This window comes from Manis pentadactyla, chromosome 3, assembly GCF_030020395.1.
Source record: "Manis pentadactyla isolate mManPen7 chromosome 3, mManPen7.hap1, whole genome shotgun sequence".
In the NCBI taxonomy this organism is placed as follows: Eukaryota; Metazoa; Chordata; class Mammalia; order Pholidota; family Manidae; genus Manis; species Manis pentadactyla.
In genome coordinates, this window is record NC_080021.1 from 114,337,562 (window position 1) to 114,358,418 (window position 20,857).

At 37.8% G+C, this 20,857-nt stretch overlaps 1 protein-coding gene across 1 annotated transcript in view; it reads right to left on the minus strand.

Annotated features, from left to right (window-relative positions):
* ODAD2 (outer dynein arm docking complex subunit 2) overlaps positions 1-19,290 on the minus strand; it is a 168,783-nt gene extending 149,493 nt beyond the window's left edge. The window contains 7 exon segments of the mRNA XM_057498332.1: positions 319-452; positions 646-749; positions 1,348-1,457; positions 1,459-1,529; positions 3,586-3,642; positions 3,645-3,742; positions 17,557-19,290. Coding sequence (XP_057354315.1) covers positions 319-452; positions 646-749; positions 1,348-1,457; positions 1,459-1,529; positions 3,586-3,642; positions 3,645-3,742; positions 17,557-17,780 — 798 coding nt within the window. The 5' untranslated portion in view covers positions 17,781-19,290.
* Positions 19,291-20,857: the final 1,567 nt, after the last annotated feature.

Sequence of the window (20,857 nt, forward strand, 5' to 3'; positions counted from 1 at the left end):
TGAGTCTCAGGACTAATACTTGTGTAACTAATCAGTGAATATATTATGCATGAAGTTTTTCATTTTATAGAAAGGCACGGGTCCCTTTGAAGGTCATTTCTTGGAAGACTGACTTGATGACCTGCAATGGCAAACATTAGGGCTAATTCTGAGACAGTTTTGGATCTGCCCAGCAAATACATAGCAAAGGATCTGCTTCAATCCTACAGAACAGTATTTCATTTTCTACAGTCATCAGGATTCCATCTGGGAGACATGCCTACATCTAGAGACCCAGCTAAGCATCAGAGTTAATATTGTTTCTAAAAAATTACTTACACCATTTAAAAATACTTCTGCACTACAAGTAACACACAAAGTTTCAACATCGTGTGGTTTCACCAACACATAACAAATTTCCCCATGAATTTGTCTCCAAGGTGGGGCTCGAAATCCATTTGAAAATTCATAATCTGAAACCAATTATCAATCAGTTAAAAGGAGTTCCTTACCTTAAAGTCTTGTAAAATATGTTAGTTAAAAAAAGATTTGAAATTTGTCTCATTTCTTAAATATTCAATTTATTCCAATGTAGCTATTAAAGCATTTTGAAAATAAAATTATGAAAAAAGTACATATCATAAAATAAATCTGAAGATAAAAAACCTGAGGTATATTCAATAGATTCCAAGACTGTTCGTTCTCCTTTTCCTGAGAAACGTTTGAGTTCTATATTGTTCTTAACAGTCACCAAATTTAAACGTATTTCTCTGAAATACATGTTAAGAAATTCGTTTAAAATACTTGCAAACAGAATCTAGAGAAACCACACAAAAACAGTCCATTATAGCAGGGGAATGTCTTTTTTTTGCAATTAAAATTGCAGTTAAACTATACATAAACCAAGTACTGCAATTAATTTGAGTCATGTTTTACTCTTATAACATGTCAAAATGTCACAAAATTAGTGACTCTTGTTCAATACAAAATTAAATATACTTATTTAAATTTCACTTTAATACTAGAAAACACTAGAAAATTAAACAAGTTTTAAACCCTATAAACTTTACATGATATTTACATTATAATTTAATACTTTAATAGTCCTAAGAAACTGAAAATAAGGCCACTTAATGTCTTCAGAATTAGATGAAACCCCAGTAGAATGTTTTAGCAATGTTGACTACAAATTCTTATTTTTAGAACTAGAAATATCCATGCAATAAACTAAAATTTCACTCCAATAAAATTTAGCATTAAGTCAATAGCAATAACATCCATAATTTATTTTCCCTGCATTTTTTCCTAAATTTCTGAAAGCCCTTTTTGTAACTAATTTTTGGAGGCTTCTTTTTTAAAAAGACTCACAAAGAAATGTGTTTTAGAGAATGATTGACTAGGTGCAAATCCAGTTGCTCAAGCAGTGTGGCAATCTTCATCTTTATCTCAATTTCAGGATCATCATCTTTGGTGATTTTTATCAAGAATATTTAATACTTTCATTTTATCATAATCGAAGCCCAGGATTTTTGCTACAGAGTCTATGTTAGCTGACCAAAAAAGTAAATAAGTAAAAATTATCTTTTTGTTTTCTGTTAGAAACATAAAGACTTGCAAGGCCTTCGAAGCCCACTACTCAAATGTGTTTCTTTCATTAAGCTTTCTTTGATCAACCCAATTTCAATTAATCTCTCCTCAGATTCTGCTGTGGTTAGGAACTTCCTTATAATGTTTGAGATGTTCTACCTCGTACTGTAAGGTCATCTATATATGTCATCTCCCTAAGAGGACAAAAGCCAATACATTATTTTTAGCTGACCATAGGCATTTTTCAGAACAGGCATTCAATTAATATATTCATAATGGATTTGAAGATAAATACTGGTCTCCTTAGAACTAGAACTCTGTGTATGTGTGGTGTGTGTGTGTCTGTGTGTGTGTGTATACCAGTGCTTAGTATTCACAAATGCTTTCTTTCCAAAATAACACGTTTCTCTATGGATCTACTGCCAGTCTTTTCCACCTATTCAAACTGCTTATATTTTCAATGCCTTTTGATGTCAGAGTTGGAGTAATAAATCTAACCAGCATTTACACACATTTCAAAATTATAGTGAAAAACTTAAATACCAACTCATAATCGAGGCTAAGAAAGATGTGAAAGTTGAACCTAGAAATGTCAAAAACAGAATTTGGTAAAGATAAAAAAAAGTATACTGGCATTGAAAATGAGGGAGAAAGAGGTGATAAAACCTGTTAAGAAAGGAGGAATTCAAGTAAGATGAAAATATATATGCATTTGGATGGTGGGTAGGGTGAGGGGAGGGAAGATGCCCATGGGACCAATTCAGAAACCCGGACCTGTGTGAAATGAAGAGGTGTATAGGAATGACATCCATTTGAAAATTCATAATCTGATACCAATTATCAATCAGTTAAAAGGAGTTCCTTACCCTAAAGTCTTGTAAAATATGTTAGTTAAAAAAAAATATTGGAAATTTGTCTCATTTTTGAGACAAATGGGCTGTGCCAAAGGCTTAGGGCCTTTTGGGAAAGACTGCTGAAGGGGCAGGTCAAGGAAGGAAATCCCAGGAACACCCAGCTGCTGGGCATCTCAACTCATCAGCCTTATGGCTGTCATCTCATAAAGATTCATAGAGCTCCTAGCTGAATTCTGGGGAAAGACATTAAAGAATTCCAATAGAATTTGGACCTAAAACTGTGTCTCCTATGAGCTATCTTCTTGAATTTAGCTTTACTCTTAAGATTTCATCCTTCCTCAGGAAAGTAGCTTTGATATATAGATAGCTTAATAAGGAAGTGTAGGCAAGACATACAAAGAGACTGTTGCCCTAAGGTTCACATTAAAAATTTTTTTTTTTTTAAAAGGACCATCTTCTCACCTCACAGCAATGACTATGGGACAGAATGATACCTGTGACCCACTGGCCACACAATTCCAAAGAAGCCAAACATACACGAAACCATTACCTACTGTTAGGTATTTCTCCTCATAAATAGAGCACAATTTTAGCAGGCAATCAAGCACATTCTTGTTTGTATGTTAGATGATTAGACTAATGAGAATATTATATATCCATAATGAAGAGGTAAAGTATTTCCCACTGAATGCATGTAACTATTCACAGAAAGCTAGGCAAGCCACAATGGAACAGGCCTGAGATAAATGGAAAGTGAAATTATTATGGGCTAGCTCTGCTTAAAGGAAGAGCCTACATTCATTTTAAAGGAAACGTTATCCTCGATCACAGCAGTAGGAGGTGGATTCTGGAGTTGGCACTGGTAATCTGTCTTCTCTCCTGACATGGACCTTATGGGCCACAGGCCTCTGGTCTTTCCACAAGCTATGAAGGCTCTCTTTAAACCACATGCTAAAATTAGAAATCTAGAAGCTTTGTATTGGTAAAGTATTAGGTCTTTCACTTTAAAGTAGAAATTTGATATGAGCGTAACATTTCAGCCAAGGAAAATTAGGGACATTCTAATGAAGTTGAATGTATGACTTTTTACCTTGTAGATTATAGACCTTTTTTTCAGAGACTATAACAAATAATTCCCCCTAAGATTGTTTCTACATAATATCACCTTCAATACATGCTTGTGCTTCCTTCAGCTTTGTATCTTTAGCAATAAATAAAAGTGTGACAGCTGCCCAAAACTCCTGATTTTAATTTGGGGTACATAGAAACATAGCAAAGGCTGTTCGTTTTTATCAACTTCTTCTGATTTGACTGTTGTTTCACTAAAAAATGGGGAAAAAAATTGAAAGCTTAAAGTTACCTGCTTTCCAGTGAATTTAAACAAAAACAGTTTGACAAATTACTCCTATGTCTCACTATGAAACACAAAGACTTCTTGTTAGAGGTTCTTTTCCCATTTCCATCCACACTCACACCCTTAAATCCTCAGCCTTATTAGCAACCATTGTGAATATGATATATCCAGGAAGAAAATTCTAAGCAATTTTTAAAATACTTACATGAATTCAATCATGTTTTGTTTTGTTCTTTTCCTAACAATGTATTGGACATCTTTAAAAAGTCACTCGTTCTACAGGACCATTCATGCTTTGGAGATTTCTAATGTTATTTTATCTATAAAACTTACACTACAGTAATTAGTGAATTTTCTTAGCTACTCTGTGTTTATGAACAAAAAAGCCAAACACACACACAAAAAAGAACAACTAGATCCTCTCCATGGATTATTTTCTCACTCCAAATCCCCCAATTTGGTTTACTTTAGGATAGTAAACAGTTTTTCTAAATGAGCTTTTCCTCATCAGAAATTATTGGGTCTTCTAGATTTGTGTTTCTGTCTATTTAATTATATTTTTAAGGTTGGCATTTAAAAATATTCAGATGTTTTTATAGCAGTGATATTTCTATAGGTTTCTATCACTTAAACATTAATTAAACTGCCTAGGTTTTTATTGCATGCTAATATCCTTGGCAAAGTGGCCCCATATCTTAAGACCTGATCTAACATATTTTAAATTGTAATGGAGATAAATAGCTGTGAGATGTTGCCAGTTCATTAGAAAGAGTAACTCTGACAGATTCAGACCATCTACTACTAACTCTATTTCACTAGAATAGAAACAAGAGGATAGAAACTGTGGGAGGCAGAAAAACAGCTCCCCCCAAAATGTCCATGTTTTAATCCTCAAAATGTGTGGCTATATTTTCTTACATAGCAAAAGTAGCTTTGCAAATGGATTAACTTAAGGATCTTGAGATGGGAAGACTATGGTGTAATATGTAGGTGGGTGCAATGTAATCCCAATGGTCCTCAGAAGATGCATGCAGGCAGGTCAAAGCAGAGAATGCAGTGTGACAGTGGAGATGGAGGAGCCAGCCAAGGAATGTTGGTGGCTTCTAGAAGCTGGAAAAGGCAAGAATGAATTTTCTTTCAGCCCCAAGAAAGGAACACAGCCCTGCCAACACCTTGAATTTAGCCCTACAGATTCATTTTAGATTTTTCACCTCCAGAACTGTCAGATAATAAATCTGTGTTGCTTTAAGCCATTAAGTGTGTGGTAATTTGTCACAGCAGCAATAGGAAACCAACACAGGGATTTCTATCAGCTTTGCCTGCTGCTCCATCCCAGTATCTCAAATTGTAAGTGCACACAGAAGGAGCCCAATAAATATAAGAGGAATAAATGAATGAATACATTATTTCTAGACTTGCCAGTGATGTGAACTGTGTATAAAATGTGTGTTTTCACTAAAATAAAGCTTTTGGAATCACATCCTTAGGACTGAGATTTCATAAAGGCCTATTCCACGGCTGGCCACTTGAGCTAAGTGGCTGGTGTTAGGACTAAGTTGTAAGCTGACTGATTGCCAACAATATCAAGCTACTTAACTTGAGAAAGTGAAACTCCTGCTGAGAAATGGGAGAATGGAAGGGCACAGGTGATATATTTCATTGCTCCTACCAGTTGAAACCTGGCATGTAACAGAGCAATAGGAACTCAAACACCAGCAAGGGAAGGATGTGGACCAGCAGCGTTCAGTTTCTGGACTCACAGTTTCTTTTTCTTTCTTTTTGTAATTGAAGTGCTGTTGATCTATACATATTATATTGGTTTCTAACACCTGAAGAAAGGGCTCTTAGAAAAATACTACTCCTGCCTCATGAAGGTCAAAAAGAATGCACTGTAAATAAAATTCATTGAGTTAATCAAAAGACTTTTAAACTGGAGTTAGGGAAGGGAGCTAAAAATAGTGAATACTATAAAGCAAGAGATCAGGAAAAAGCCTTATTAAATCCCCCATGTCTAGTGTAATGTCCAGCATAGTAATTATTCAATATATGTATGTCTAAATAATAACAAGGGAAATAAGCCTATGGTTGAGAAACTACTAATTCTCAGGGACGAAGACCAAAGAACTCAATAACAAAAGTTATGGCTGTTTATCTTAATACCATGACTTAGAAATTTTACCCAAATACATTATTGTCTCATAAAACAGTATGATTTTAAGGTTGGAGATCATGTAGTTCAGCTCTTACTGATATTAATCAGAAAACTAAGGACCAGAAAGGTATGCATTGTGAGTGAAGCGTGCATTTTCAAGGAAGAAAATCATTGTTCAGGACCTGACTTTTCCATATAGAAATCTTACCAGCATAGAATTTTGTCCCAACTCACACATACTATTGAGACACAGTAGAGCAAGATTTGCAACTAAAATACTGCAATACTAAAGCAGATGTGATTCAAAAAATCATAGTTCTACCAGAGGAGAGAAAAGAACAGTTAATAACATTTCCACAGTGATTCTGAACATTTATTCAATTCATATATTTTCCAAGCTACATTCTAGAGAATCAAAGCCCCTCAGCAGTGTGTACACCAACAGATGGTGTTAATCAATGAATGGTGTCATTTGTTGTTAGTTTACAGTGGATTTGGGCTTTGTTCTGAGGTGCTGTAGGAAGATTATTAATCTCATCCTGTCTGATAACAACAAAAGTAATTGAAAATGGTAATATAAGGAGGTCTCTGATTTCCATTAAAATGAAAATATATTTCTCCCAAAAAATAGAATATGGAGAGATGATGACAGATGTTATTACTGGATGAACAGCTGTACATTGGGAATGAATCTAAAGAAGAATGAATCATGCAACATGTGAAAAGTGCTATGCTAATCTATTCAGTTAGTAACGATCTGCACAAGAGGAAAGACAGTTGATGAAATGTAAAACCTTTTCAGTGTGTGACTACAATGTCAGAGGCCTATTAATCTAGTTCAGAAGAAGGCTGATCAAACTTTTATTGGCTGCTGCAGAAAGTACCTTTGGAGATGCACAACATCAGAAGCCACAAAGTCCCCAAAATATCTCTACAGATATGTAGATATGTATATACATATACAAAATATCTCTACAGATATGTAGATATCTCTACATATACAGAAGGGGGTAGCTTACTTACTTCAACAGACTTGCAGTGTACATAAAACTGAGTTGTTTTGAAACAGAGGCCTGAGGAAATGTTTATCCCCAAGAAGAAGAAACTGCCGAAATATTCGAAAACATCCAAGAACATCCAGAGACTCTAAGCTCAAATCCTTCCTGATGACTTAGACATGTACATGCACTTAGAGACAGGAATCCCATCTGAAAGGAGAGTCACTTTCCCACTTTAAATAAAGGCATAAATGCAGAGCAAAGGGCCAGCAGCTAAGCAAGAAGAGTGCATGTGAACTAAAGGCAAACAATGAATTAATTGGGGCTATTTTGATAAAACATTCTCTGGACATTGAGAGCATCTTTGGTTTACATCACTTATTATGTTGCTAGATAAAGCAAACACCCAGTAGCTATGCCTCTCTGGCAGTTCTTTGGTTTAGGGGATAGAACAAGGGGCTAGGTGGTTCAAAAATACATGGTGTCAAAATGTCAAAACACTCTGCTTAAGACGGAACACTGCATACTCTATATGCAGAGATAAAAGAATGGAATAAAGCAAAAATAAATTGGACAAGGATAGAGAAAGAGAAATAGTGGTACATCTGAGGTGTGCATAATAGCCCACCTAACTAGGTCACACATGTGTTTGTACCTGGAACACAAAGTTAGTGCAGAGGCAAGAGACAATGACACTCTTGATACTCTTCTGGCATCTGCTTTAAATCCATTCTTGTACTAAGTAGTTCATGTGTTTTTAATTGGTTCTGCAGATGAGTTCATCTTTCAAAGGTTAGAAATGTATGATACTACTCTGGACTTAGGTGGGAGCAATGAAGAATGATAAGAACTCCAGGACAAAGTGACCATAGGCACAATTAGAAATAAAATATAATTTTTAAAAAATTTCAGACAATTTAGTAAGAAGGAAAACCATGATATTAGAACTAAAGCGCTCTTGAAGTGCAGCTCAAGGATGGTTTTTCAATTATAAAAATGAAATTCTGAGCTTATTTTCACAAATAATCCCAAAGTGAAAAATGGAAAATGCATTGATAGGAAGCTTTGCCTTCTAGGGAACTGTTTTCGATCAGGTCAGACTTTTAAAATTCAGATGCAAAACCAAAAAGGAACATGGTAGAAGAAAAGAGGCAGAATCCTGGAAGCAGAAAATTAACTAACGCTGACCAAAACAAACAAGATTAATATATGAATTTATATGTATTTATTGTGTGTAATTACAGTATCATATATTAAACATAATCATGTAATTACACTAATAAACATGTAATTTATATAAATATATATATATTTTAGTTATGTTCAAAAGAGATAGATCAATAGCCCACTCTATGAGGTGGTGGTAGGATTATTTCATAATCTCAGATTTGGAAGGTTCTCATTTAAGGAGAGAGCTAATTGTTAAAAAGTCTCTCCTGGGGGAGGGGCCAAGATGGTGGCATAAGTAGGACAGTGGAAATCTCCTCCCAAAACCATATATATTTCTGAAAATACAACAAATACAACTACTCCTAAAAGAGAGACCAGAAGATACAGCACAACAGTCAGGCTACATCTACATCTGCGAGAACTCAGCACCTCATGAAGGGGGTAAGATGTAAGCCGCAGCCCAGCGGGACCTGAGTGCACCCCATGCCCCAGCTCCCCGGTGGGAGGACCGCAGACACACAGTGCCTGGTGTGCTGGATATTAGGGAAATGGAACAGCAAAACCTGCGAGTGGGTCCCTGCAGCTGGCACCCCAGGACAAAAGAAAAGCTAGTGCCTTTTGAAAGTCTTAAAGGGACAGGGGCCTCACAGCTGGATGGAAGCATCCTGGCACACTCAGCCCAACAGCTGGGAGTCCAGGGGAAATCCAGGCACTCTAATCCTCTGGGTGACAGTGAAGCTTTGAGGCCCCTCATGGTGATAAACAACCTCCCACCCGTTCCCCCTCCAGTGCGGCCCCACCATAGCGAAGCAGCCGCCTGAGACTGGCCACACCCGCAGCAGCCACGCAGAGCCTCCTCTGCAGCAGCCCAGACCAGACTCAGAGGATCCGTCGGCGAGCAGCTGCCCAGCACAAGCCGCAAGGGGTCGCCGTTCTCACAGGAGAGGAAGGGGACCACCAAGTGAGAAGGGACTTTGTTCTCCCAGCCAACACATGCGCCAACTGCCTACGTCTACCTCTATCACCATGAACAGGCAGAAAAATTTGATTCAGACAAAAATAACACAGACAACCCCTGAGAAGGACCCTGGGGAGATAGATTTAACCAGTCTTCCTGAAAAAGAATTCAAAATAAAGGTCATAACCATGCTGATGGAGCTGCAGAGAAAAATGCAAGAGCTAATGGATTAAGTTGGGAGGGAGAATACAGAAATAAAACAAGCTCTGGAAGGACTTCAAAACAGAATGGACGAGACGCAAGAGACCACTGATGAACTAGAAAACAGAGAACAGGAACACAGAGAAGCTGATGCAGAGAGAGATAAAAGGATATCCAGGAATGAAAGAATTTTAAGAGAACTGTGTGACCAATCAAAATGGAACAAATCCACATTATAGGGGTACCAGAAGAAGAAGAGAGAGAAAAAGGGATAGAAAGTGTCTTTGAAGAAATAATTGCTGAAAACTTCCCCAAACTGGGGAAGGAAATAGCCTCTCAGACTACAGAAGCACACAGAACTTCCAACACAAGGGAACCAAGGAGGACAACACCAAGACATATAACAATTAAAATGGCAAAGATCAAGGACAAGGACAGAGTATTAAATGCAGCCAGAGAGATAAAAAAGGTCACCTACAAAGGAAAATACATCAGCCTGTCATCAGACTTCTCAACAGAATCCTTACAGCCCAGAAGAGAAAGGCATGATATATTTAATGCAATGAAATAGAAGGGCCTTTAACCAAGGATACTGTATCCACACGATTATCATTTAAATATGAAGGAGGGATTAAACAATTTCCAGACAAGCAAAAGTTAAGGGAATTTGCCTCCCACAAAACACCTCTACAGGGTATCTTAGAGGGACTGCTCTAGGTGGAAGCACTCCTAAGGTCAAATAGATGTCACCAGAGAAAATAAAATCACAGCAAAAAAAGCAGACCAACCAAATACTAACTAAAGGCAAAAAAATAAAGTCAACTACTCACAAAAGCAGTCAAAGGAAACAAAAAAGAGCACAGAATAAAACACCTAACATATAAAGAATGGAGGAGGAGGAATAAGAAGGGAGAGAAATAAAGAAACATCAAACTGTGTTTATAATAGCTCAATAAGCGAGTTAAGTTAGACAGACAGTAAAGAAGCTAACCTTGAACCTTTGGTAACCACTAATCTAAAGTGTGCAATGGCAATAAGTACATACCTTTCAATAATCAGCCTAAATGTAAATGGACTGAATGCACCAATAAAAAGACACAGAGTAATAGAATGTATAAATAAGCAAGACCCATTTATATGCAGCTTACAAGAGACACACCTCAAACCCAAAGACATACACAGACTAAAAGAGAAAGGAGGGAAAAAGATATTTCATGCAAACAACAGGGAGAAAAAAGCAGGTGTTGCAGTACTTGTATCAGACAAAATAGACTTCAAAACAAAGAAAGTAACAAGAGATAAAGAAGGACAGTACATAATGATAAAGCAGTCAGTCCAACAAGAGGATATAACCATTATAATATATATGAACCCAATACAGGAGCACCTACATATGTAAAACAAATAGTATAAAAATTAAAGGAGGAAACAGAATGCAATGCATTCATTTTAGGAGACTTCAACACACCACTCACTCCAAAGGACAGATCCACCAGACAGAAAATAAGTAAGGACACAGAGGCACTGAACAACACAGTAGAGCAGATGGACCTAATAGACATCTACAGAACTCTACATCCAAAAGCAGCAGGATACACATTCTTCTCAAGGGCACATGGAACATTTTCCAGAATAGTCCACATACTAGGCCACAAAAAGAGCCTCAGTAAATTCCAAAAGGTTGAAATTCTACCAACCAAGATCTCAGACCACAAAGGTATAAAACTAGAAATAAATTGTACAAAGAAAGTAAAAAGGCCCACAAACACATGCAGGCTTAACAACATGTTCCTAAGTAATCAATGGATCAACGACCAAATCAAAATAGAGATCAAGCAATATATGGAGGGGGCAGAGCAAAGATAGCAGCATGAGTAGGACAGTGGGAATCTCCTCCCAAAAACATATACATTTTTGAAAATACAACAAATAAAACTAATCCTAAAAGAAAGACCAGAAGACACAGGACAACAGCCAGACTACATCCACACCTGCGAGAACCCAGAGCCTGGTGAAAGGGGTAAGATACAAGCTGCAGCCCAGCGGGACCCGAGGCCCCTCACCCCAGCTCCCGGCAGGAGGAGAGGAGTCAGAGCGGGGAGGGAGAGGGAGCCCAGGACTGCTAAACACCCAGATCCAGCCATCCACACCAGAGTGCACACACAGTGTATGCGTGGGGTGCTGGAAACTAGGGAAGCAGGACAGTAGGACCTGTGAGTGGGTCCCAAAGCCAGCGCCCCTGGGACAAAGAAAAGCGAGTGCTTTTTGAAAGTCTTAAAGGGACAGGCACCCCACGGCTGGACGGAAGTATCCCGGGTCACAGTTCAGCAGCTGGAAATCCCAGGGAACGTTGGGCACACTAACTCCCTGGGCAACAGCTCTGAGACCCCTCACAGAGGTAAACAGCCAAACAGCCCCCCAACCATTACCCCTCCAGGGCCCCACCATAGAAGAACAGCAGCCTGAGCCTGGCCACGCCCACAGCAAGGGAGCTTCCTCCATACTGGCCGGGCAAGATACAGAGACCCAGTATACAAGCAATTGCCCAACACAAGCCACTAGGGATTGCAGTTGTCCCAGTAAAGAAAGGCCAGGACCAAGTGGAAATTCTTGGCTTTCCCAGCTGACAGACGAGTCAATAGCTCACCATTGCACCTATCAACATGAAAAGGCAAAAAATTTGACCCAGACAAGACTAACCCAGACAGCTTCGACATCTTCTACATCTTCCCCTGAGAAGGAACCTGGGGAGATAGATTTAACCAGTCTTCCTGAAAAAGAATTCAAAACAAAAGCCATAACAATGCTGATGGACTTGCAGAGAAATATGCAAGAACTAAGGAGGGAGAATACAGAAATAAAACAAGCTCTGGAAGGACTTCAAAACAGAATGGACAAGACGCAAGAGACCACTGATGAACTAGAAAACAGAGAACAGGAACACAGAGAAGCTGATGCAGAGAGAGATATAAGGATATCCAGGAATGAAAGAATTTTAAGAGAACTGTGTGACCAATCAAAATGGAACAAATCCACATTATAGGGGTACCAGAAGAAGAAGAGAGAGAAAAAGGGATAGAAAGTGTCTTTGAAGAAATAATTGCTGAAAACTTCCCCAAACTAGGGGAGGAAATGGCCTCTCAGACCACAGAGGTACACAGAACTCCCATGACAAGGGATCCAAGGAGGGTAACACCAAGACACATAATTATTAAAATGGTAAAGATCAAAGACAAGGACAAAGTATTAAAGGCAGCCAGAGAGAAAAAAAGGTCACCTACAAAGGAAAACCCATCAGGCTATCATCAGACTTCTCAACAGAAACCCTACAGGCCAGAAGAGAATGGCATGACATATTTAATGCAATGAATCAGAAGGGCCTCGAACCAAGACTACTGTATCCAGCATGATTATCATTTAAATATGAAGGAGGGATTAAACAATTCCCAGACAAGCAAAACTTGAGGGAATTTGCCTCCCACAAATCACCTCTACAGGGCATCTTACAGGGACTGCTCTAGATGGGAGCACTTCTAAAAAGAGCACAGAACAAAACACCCAACATATGAAGACGGAAGGAGGAGGAATAAGAAGGGAGAGAAATAAAGAATCAACTGACGGTGTTTATAATAGCTCAATAAGCGAGTTAAGTTAGACAGTAAGATAGTAAAGAAGCTAACCTTGAACCTTTGGTAACCACAAACTTAAAGCCTGCAATGGCAATAAGTACATACCTTTCAATAAACACCCTAAATGTAAATGGACTGAATGCACCAATCAAAAGACACAGAGTAATAGAATGGATAAAAAAGGAAGACCCATCCATATGCTGCTTACAAGAGACTCACCTCAAACCCAAAGATATGCACAGACTTAAAGTCAAGGGACGGAAAAAGATATTTCATGCAAACAACAGAGAGAAAAAAGCAGGTGTTGCAATACTAGTATCAGACAAAATAGACTTCAAAATAAAGAAAGTAACAAAAGATAAAGAAGGACATTACATAATAATAAAAGGCTCAGTCCAACAAGAGGATATAACCATTATACATATATATGAACCCAATAAAGGAGCACCAATATATGTGAAACAAACACTAACAGAACTAAAGGAGGAAATAGAATGCAATGCATTCATTTTGGGAGACTTCAACACACCACTCACTCCAAAGGACAGATCCACCAAACAGAAAATAAGTAAGGACACAGAGGCACGGAACAACACACTAGAACAGATGGACCTAATAGACATCTATAGAACTCTACATCCAAAAGCAACAGGATACACATTCTTCTCAAGTGCACATGGAACATTCTCCAGAATACACCACATACTAGGCCACAAAAAGAGCCTCAGTAAATTCCAAAAGACTGAAATCCTACCAACCAACTTTTCAGACCACAAAGGCATAAAACTAGAAATAAATTGTACAAAGAAAGCAAAGTGGCTCACAAACACATGGAGGTTTAAGAACACGCTCCTAAGTAATCAATGGATCAATGACCAAATCAAAATGGAGATCCAGCAATATATGGAAACAAACGACAACAACAACACAAAGCCCCAACTACTGTGGGATACAGCAAAAGCAGTCTTAAGAGGAAAGTATATAGCAGTCTAGGCATATTTAAAGAAGGAAGAACAATCCCAAAGGAATGGTTTAGTGTCACAATTATCGAAATTGGAAAAAGAAGAACAAATGAGGCCTAAGGTCAGCAGAAGGAGGGACATAATAAAGATCAGAGAAGAAATAAACAAAATTGAGAAGAATAAAAGAATAGCAAAAGTCAATGAAACCAAGAGCTGGTACTTCGAGAAAATAAACAAATAGATAAGCCTCTAGCCAGACTTATTAAGAGGAAAAGAGAGTCAACACACATCAACATAATCAGAAACGAGAAAGAAAAAATCACGACGGACCCCACAGAAATACAAAGAATTATTAGAGAATACTATGAAAACCTTTATGCTAACAAGCTGGGAAACCTAGGAGAAATGGACAACTTCCTAGAAAAATACAACCTTCCAAGACTGACCCAGAAAGAAACAGAAAATCTAAACAGACCAATTACCAGCAACAAAGTTGAAGTGGTAATCAAAAAACTACCAAAGAAAAAACCCCCAGGCCAGATGGATTTACCTCGGAATTTTATCAGACATACAGAGAAGACATAATACCCATTCTCCTTAAAGTTTTCCAAAAAATAGAAGAGGACGGAATACTCCCAAACTCATTCTATGAAGCCAACATCACCCTAATACCAAAACCAGGCAAAGACCCCACCAAAAAAGAAAACTACAGACCAATATCCCTGATGAACATAGATGCAAAAATACTCAACAAAATATTAGCAAACCGAATTCAAAAATACATCAAAAGGATAGTACACCATGACCAAGTGGGATTCATCCCAGGGATGCAAGGATGGTACAACATTCGAAAATCCATCATCATCATCCACCACATCAACAGAAAGAAAGACAAAAACCACATGATCATCTCCATAGATGCTGAAAAAGAATTTGATAAAATTCAGCATCCATTCATGATAAAAACTCTCAACAAAATGGGCATAGAGGGCAAGTACCTCAACATAATAAAGGCCATATATGATAAACCCACAGCTAACATCATACTGAACAGCGAGAAGCTGAAAGCTTTTCCTCTGAGATCGGGAACAAGACAGGGATGCCCACTCTCCCCACTGTTATTCAACATAGTACTGGAGGTCCTAGTCATGGCAATTAGACAAAACAAAGAAATATAAGGAATCCAGATTGGTAAAGAAGAAGTCAAACTGTCACTATTTGCAGATGACATGATATTGTACATAAAAAACCCTAAAGACTCCACTCCGAAACTACTAGAGCTAATATCGGAATTCAGCAAAGTTGCACGATACAAAATTAACACACAGAAATCTGTGGCTTTCCTATACACTAACAATAAACTAATAGAAAGAGAAATCAGGAAGACAATTCCATTCACAATAGCATCAAAAAGAATAAAATACCTAGGAATAAACCTAACCGAGGAAGTGAAAGACCTATACCCTGAAAACTATAAGACACTCTTAAGAGAAAGTAAAGAGGACACTAACAAAGGGAAACTCATCCCATGCTCCTGGCTAGGAAGAATCAATATCGTCAAAATGGCCATCTTGCCCAAAGCAATATACAGATTCGATGCAATCCCTATCAAACTACCAACAGCTTTCTTCAATGAACTGGAACAAATAGTTCAAAAATTCATATGGAAACACCAAAGACCTTGAATAGCTAAAGCAATCCTGAGAAGGAAGAATAAAGTGGGGAGGATATCACTCCCCAACTTCAAGCTCTACTACAAAGCCACAAAAATCAAGACAATTTGTTACTGGCATAAGAACAGAGCCACAGACCAATGGAACAGAACAGAGACTCCAAAGATTAACCCAAACATATATGGTCAACTAATATTCGATAAAGGGGCCATGGACATACAATGGCAAAATGACAGTCTCTTCAACAGATAGTGCTGGCAAAACTGGACAGCTACATGTAAGAGAATGAAACTGGATCACTGTCTAACCCCATACACAAAAGTAAATTCGAAATGGATCAAAGACTTGAATGTAAGTCATGAAACCATAAAACTCTTAGAAAAAAACATAGGCAAAAATCTCTTAGACATAAACATGAGTGACCTCTTCTGGAACATATCTCCCCGGGCAAGGGAAACAAAAGCAACAATGAACAAATGGGACTATATTAAGCTGAAAAGCTTCTGTACAGCAAAGGACACCATCAATAGAACAAAAAGGTATCCTACAGTATGGGAGAATATATTCGTAAATGACAGATCCGATAAAGGGTTGACATCCAAAATATATAAAGAGCTCACACACCTCAACAAACAAAAAGCAAATAATCCAATTAAAAAATGGGCAGAGGATATGAACAGACACTTCTCCAAAGAAGAAATTCAGATGGCCAACAGACACATGAAAAGATGCTCCACATCGCTTGTCATCAGAGAAATGCAAATTAAAACCACAATGAGATATCATCTCACACCAGTAAGGATCGCTACCATCCAAAAGACAAACAACAACAAATGTCGCGAGGTTGTGGAGAAAGGGGATCCCTCCTACACTGCTGGTGGGAATGTAAATTAGTTCAACCATTGTGGAAAGCAGTATGGAGGTTCCTCAAAATGCTCAAAATAGAAATACCATTTGACCCAGGAACTCCACTTCTAGGAATTTATCCCAAGAATGCAGCTCTCCAGTTTGAAAAAGACAGATGCACCCCTATGTTTATCGCTGCACTATTTACAATAGCCAAGAAATGGAAGCAACCTAAATGTCCATCAGTAGATGAATGGATAAAGAAGAGGTGGTACATATACACAATGGAATATTACTCAGCTGTAAGAAAAAAACAAATCCTACCATTCGCAACAACATGGATGGAGCTAGAGGGTATTATGCTCAGTGAAATAAGCCAGGTGGAGAAAGACAAGTACGAAATGATTTCATTCATATGTGGAGTATAAGAACAAAGAAAAATCTGATGGAACAAAAACAGCAGCAAAATCACAGAACCCAAGAATGAACTAAGTTACCAAAGGGAAAGGGACTGGGGAGGATGGGTGGGAAGGGAGGGACAAGGGTGGGGAAAAAGAAAGGGGGCATTATGATTAGCATGTGTAATGTGGGGGGAGGCATGGGGAGGGCTGTGCAACACAGAAAAGACAAGTAGTGATTCTACAGCATCTTACTACGCTGATGGACAGTGACTGTAATGGGGTTTCTGGGGGGTACTTGAAGGGGGGAGTTTAGTAAACATAATGTGCCTCATGTAATTGTAGATTAATGATACGAAAATAGAAAAACAAAAAACAAAGAAAAGTTTCTCCTTTATATTGGGCAAATGTGCCCACACACACCCTCTCTGCCACCCCTGAATTTATAGATTTAAGTATGAGAAAGGATTTGGTCTATGTCAGAGGTCACAAAACCAATGCCTGATGGCATCTGCAGGTTATATGGAGGAGCAGAAAGACCAGAAATAAAGCAACAGCAAATGTTAGAGCATGGTGACCTGGGGAAATCTAAATTTATATTTAAAAATTAGATGAACAGTGTGTTGGCCAAACAAAACCCTCTCAAAGTCCACCTGAGTGCCCCTAGCTTGCAGTCGCTGGCTCAGAAGATTCCTTGGATTCCTACTTGTTACATTATTTGCCCTAAAATACAACCAATTAATAAAAATATGTACAATGAAGATACTCAATTCTAGAAGCAATCAACTGGCTTACCCAACAATATAACCTGATTCATATGCTGAGGGGTCCAAACTTGTTTTCTATTCAAGTGGTTCTATAAAAATATATTTTGCCTCTTGGGGATATTCATAGATAAAACTCTCCACAAACATCATAATTTCTTTTAATATCGCTTCGTTTAGGGGGGTAATTTGCAAGGTTCCATCTCCATAGCCAGCAGCAGTCTACTGCACTGATCTTGTCAGTGCCATGCCCATGGAATCGGTCAAGGCTCAGACGTGAGCTGAGCACACACTCTACATCAGAAGAGAAAGACTTAGAGATAATTCATCTACCTTTTCATTTTCAAGATTTTACGCTAATAGTACCCAACACACATTATGCTTATTAATCTCAGAGGTTGATTTTTTAAATTGATTGCTCTTTAGTTCAATGAAATAGCTAATTTTTTCTGAACCAGCTCTAAGTAAAACTGACAAATACTTAAGGATTTTCCTGTATCTCTCTGCGCTGAATTGAATAACGTGTGTCTCATTTCCCAGGACTGAAGAGAGAAAATTCAAATAACTAGGCAGAAAATGGAAGTAGAAAACTCCAAAAGTGGAAAAAAGAATTGGAGGGGGTTGGCATCAAGGCCTTTGATTTGCACCTCTACTGGGATGGGGGGGTTAAGAGAGCAATGCTCTTCTGAGCTGGGCCACACACTATTTCAAATTATGCTATAAAATGAACTCTATTATTCTGCCTTTCTTATAGTCCTCATATCTGATGAACTCATAATTTTGAGAGTTCTGTGAGTTCCCTGAGTGCCTTCTGAATTAGTAAGAAATAAAACAAGAGCATTACTATGAAATTTAATTTTTTCTGAAAGTTGGGATTGTACAGATTGACAGTACAGAATATTTGAAGAATCCAAATACTGTACTCCTTGCCCACATATCCTGCCCAAAACATTTTATTGTAATTCATAACTTCCTTAAGAACAAAAGTGAGAGATGTAAGAATAAATGAGAATCTGTTTAACTTGTTTACCAGAAGTCTAGCATTAAAATGTAAAGCAGAAATTAAAATAAATTTTACTTTTGCTAAATAGAAATTATCTTTTAAAAGATGAAATTTAAAAAGATAACATTTATAGCTCAATATTTTGGAAATCATGCCATAGATGGCAGGGCTACTCATACAATCTAAGGTTCAATGACACATCTATATGAACCTACATTTGGAGCTAATGCAGTAATTCTATGTAAGGCTGCAGCATCTGACTACATTATACATTGTAATGTGATGGTACCTGAGCATTTACATGTTGATATTTTATTAAAACTATATTTTACAGTCAGAACACTATTGATATTTAAAACTAAGCACATATGCAGGATTGTTATCTTTGGTTTTGATTTCAGAATAGTAAAGATGGCATTACAAAATATTTGCTATAATAACCAAGTATTGGACCAGATAGGGTTGATTACAACTGATCTAATATGTGTATGTACATACTTACATATATGCATATATATATACGATTGCTGGTATAATAAAATATGCAAATCAGTTACAAATCTGTTCTGTGCATTTATTCTAGAATTCCAATGTTTTGTTTCTATTGCATATACTGATATTTATGTGGGACACTCTTGAGTTTACTAGTATTATGAGTAGTACAAACTAAGAATGGGTGCAAATAGCTTTATTTTATACAGAAAAGCTTAGTGAACAGTTCGGTTTGTTTTTAACCTTGAGTGTAATACTTGTTTTCAATATCTTATAAAGATATAGCATGTTCATCATTTCTTTCTTGTGCCTTTTTAAAGAAAAAAGTGGAATTACGTAGATGACATGAGCAGGTGGAGGTCAATATATCATACAGCAACTCTTCTGGAAGACACTTAAAAAAGCTTAGAAATTGCCCAAAGCAATATAAAGATTTGATGCAATCCCTATCAAATTACCAGCAACATTCTTCAATGAACTGGAACAAATAATTCAAAAATTCATATGGAAACACCAAAGACCCCGAATAGCCAAAGCAATCCTGAGAACAAAGAATAAAGTAGGGGGGATCTCACTCGCCAATTTCAAGCTCTACTATAAAGCCATAGTAATCAAGACAATGTGGTACTGGCACAAGAACAGAGCCACAGACCAGTGGAACAGACTAGAGACTCCAGACATTAACCCAAACATATATGGTCAATTAATATTTGATAAAGGAGCCATGGACATACAATGGCGAAATGACAGTCTCTTCAACAGGTGGTGCTGGCAAAACTGGACAGCTACATGTAGGAGAATGAAACTGGACCATTGTCTAACCCCATATACAAAAGTAAATTCAAAATGGATCAAAGACCTGAATGTAAGCCATGAAACCATTAAACTCGTGGAAAAAAAACATAGGCAAAAACCTCTTAGACATAAACATGAGCGACCTCTTCTTGAACATATCTCCCCGGGCAAGGAAAACAACAGCAAAAATGAACAAGTGGGACTATATTAAGCTGAAAAGCTTCTGTACAGCAAAAGACACCATCAATAGAACAAAAAGGAACCTTACAGTATGGGAGAATATATTTGTAAATGACAGATCCGATAAAGGCTTGACATCCAAAATATATAAAGAGCTCACATGCCTCAACAAACAAAAAGCAAATAATCCAATTAAAAAATGGGCAGAGGAACTGAACAGACAGTTCTCCAAAAAAGAAATACTGATGGCCAACAGACACATGAAAAGATGCTCCACATCACTAATTATCAGAGAAATGCAAATTAAAACTACAATGAGGTATCACCTCACACCAGTAAGGATGGCTGCCATCCAAAAGACAAACAACAACAAATGTTGGCGAGGCTGTGGAGAAAGGGGAACCCTCCTACACTGCTGGTGGGAATGTAAACTAGTTCAACCATTGTGGAAAGCAGTATGGAGGTTCATCAAAATGTTCAAAACAGACTTACCATTTGACCCAGGAATTCCACTCCTAGGAAATTACCCTAAGAATGCAGCAATCAAGTTTGAGAAAGACCAATGCACCCCTGTGTTTACTGCAGCACTATTTACAATAGCCAAGAATTGGAAACAACCTAAATGTCCATCGATAGATGAATGGGTAAAGAAGATGTGGTACATATACACAATGGAATACTACTCAGCCATAAGAAGAGGGCAAATACTACCATTTGCAGCAACATGGATGGAGCTGGAGGGTATTATGCTCAGTGAAATAAGCCAAGCGGAGAAAGAGAAATACCAAATGATTTCACTCATCTGTGGAGTATAAGAACAAAGGAAAAACTGAAGGAACAAAACAGCAGCGGAATCACAGAA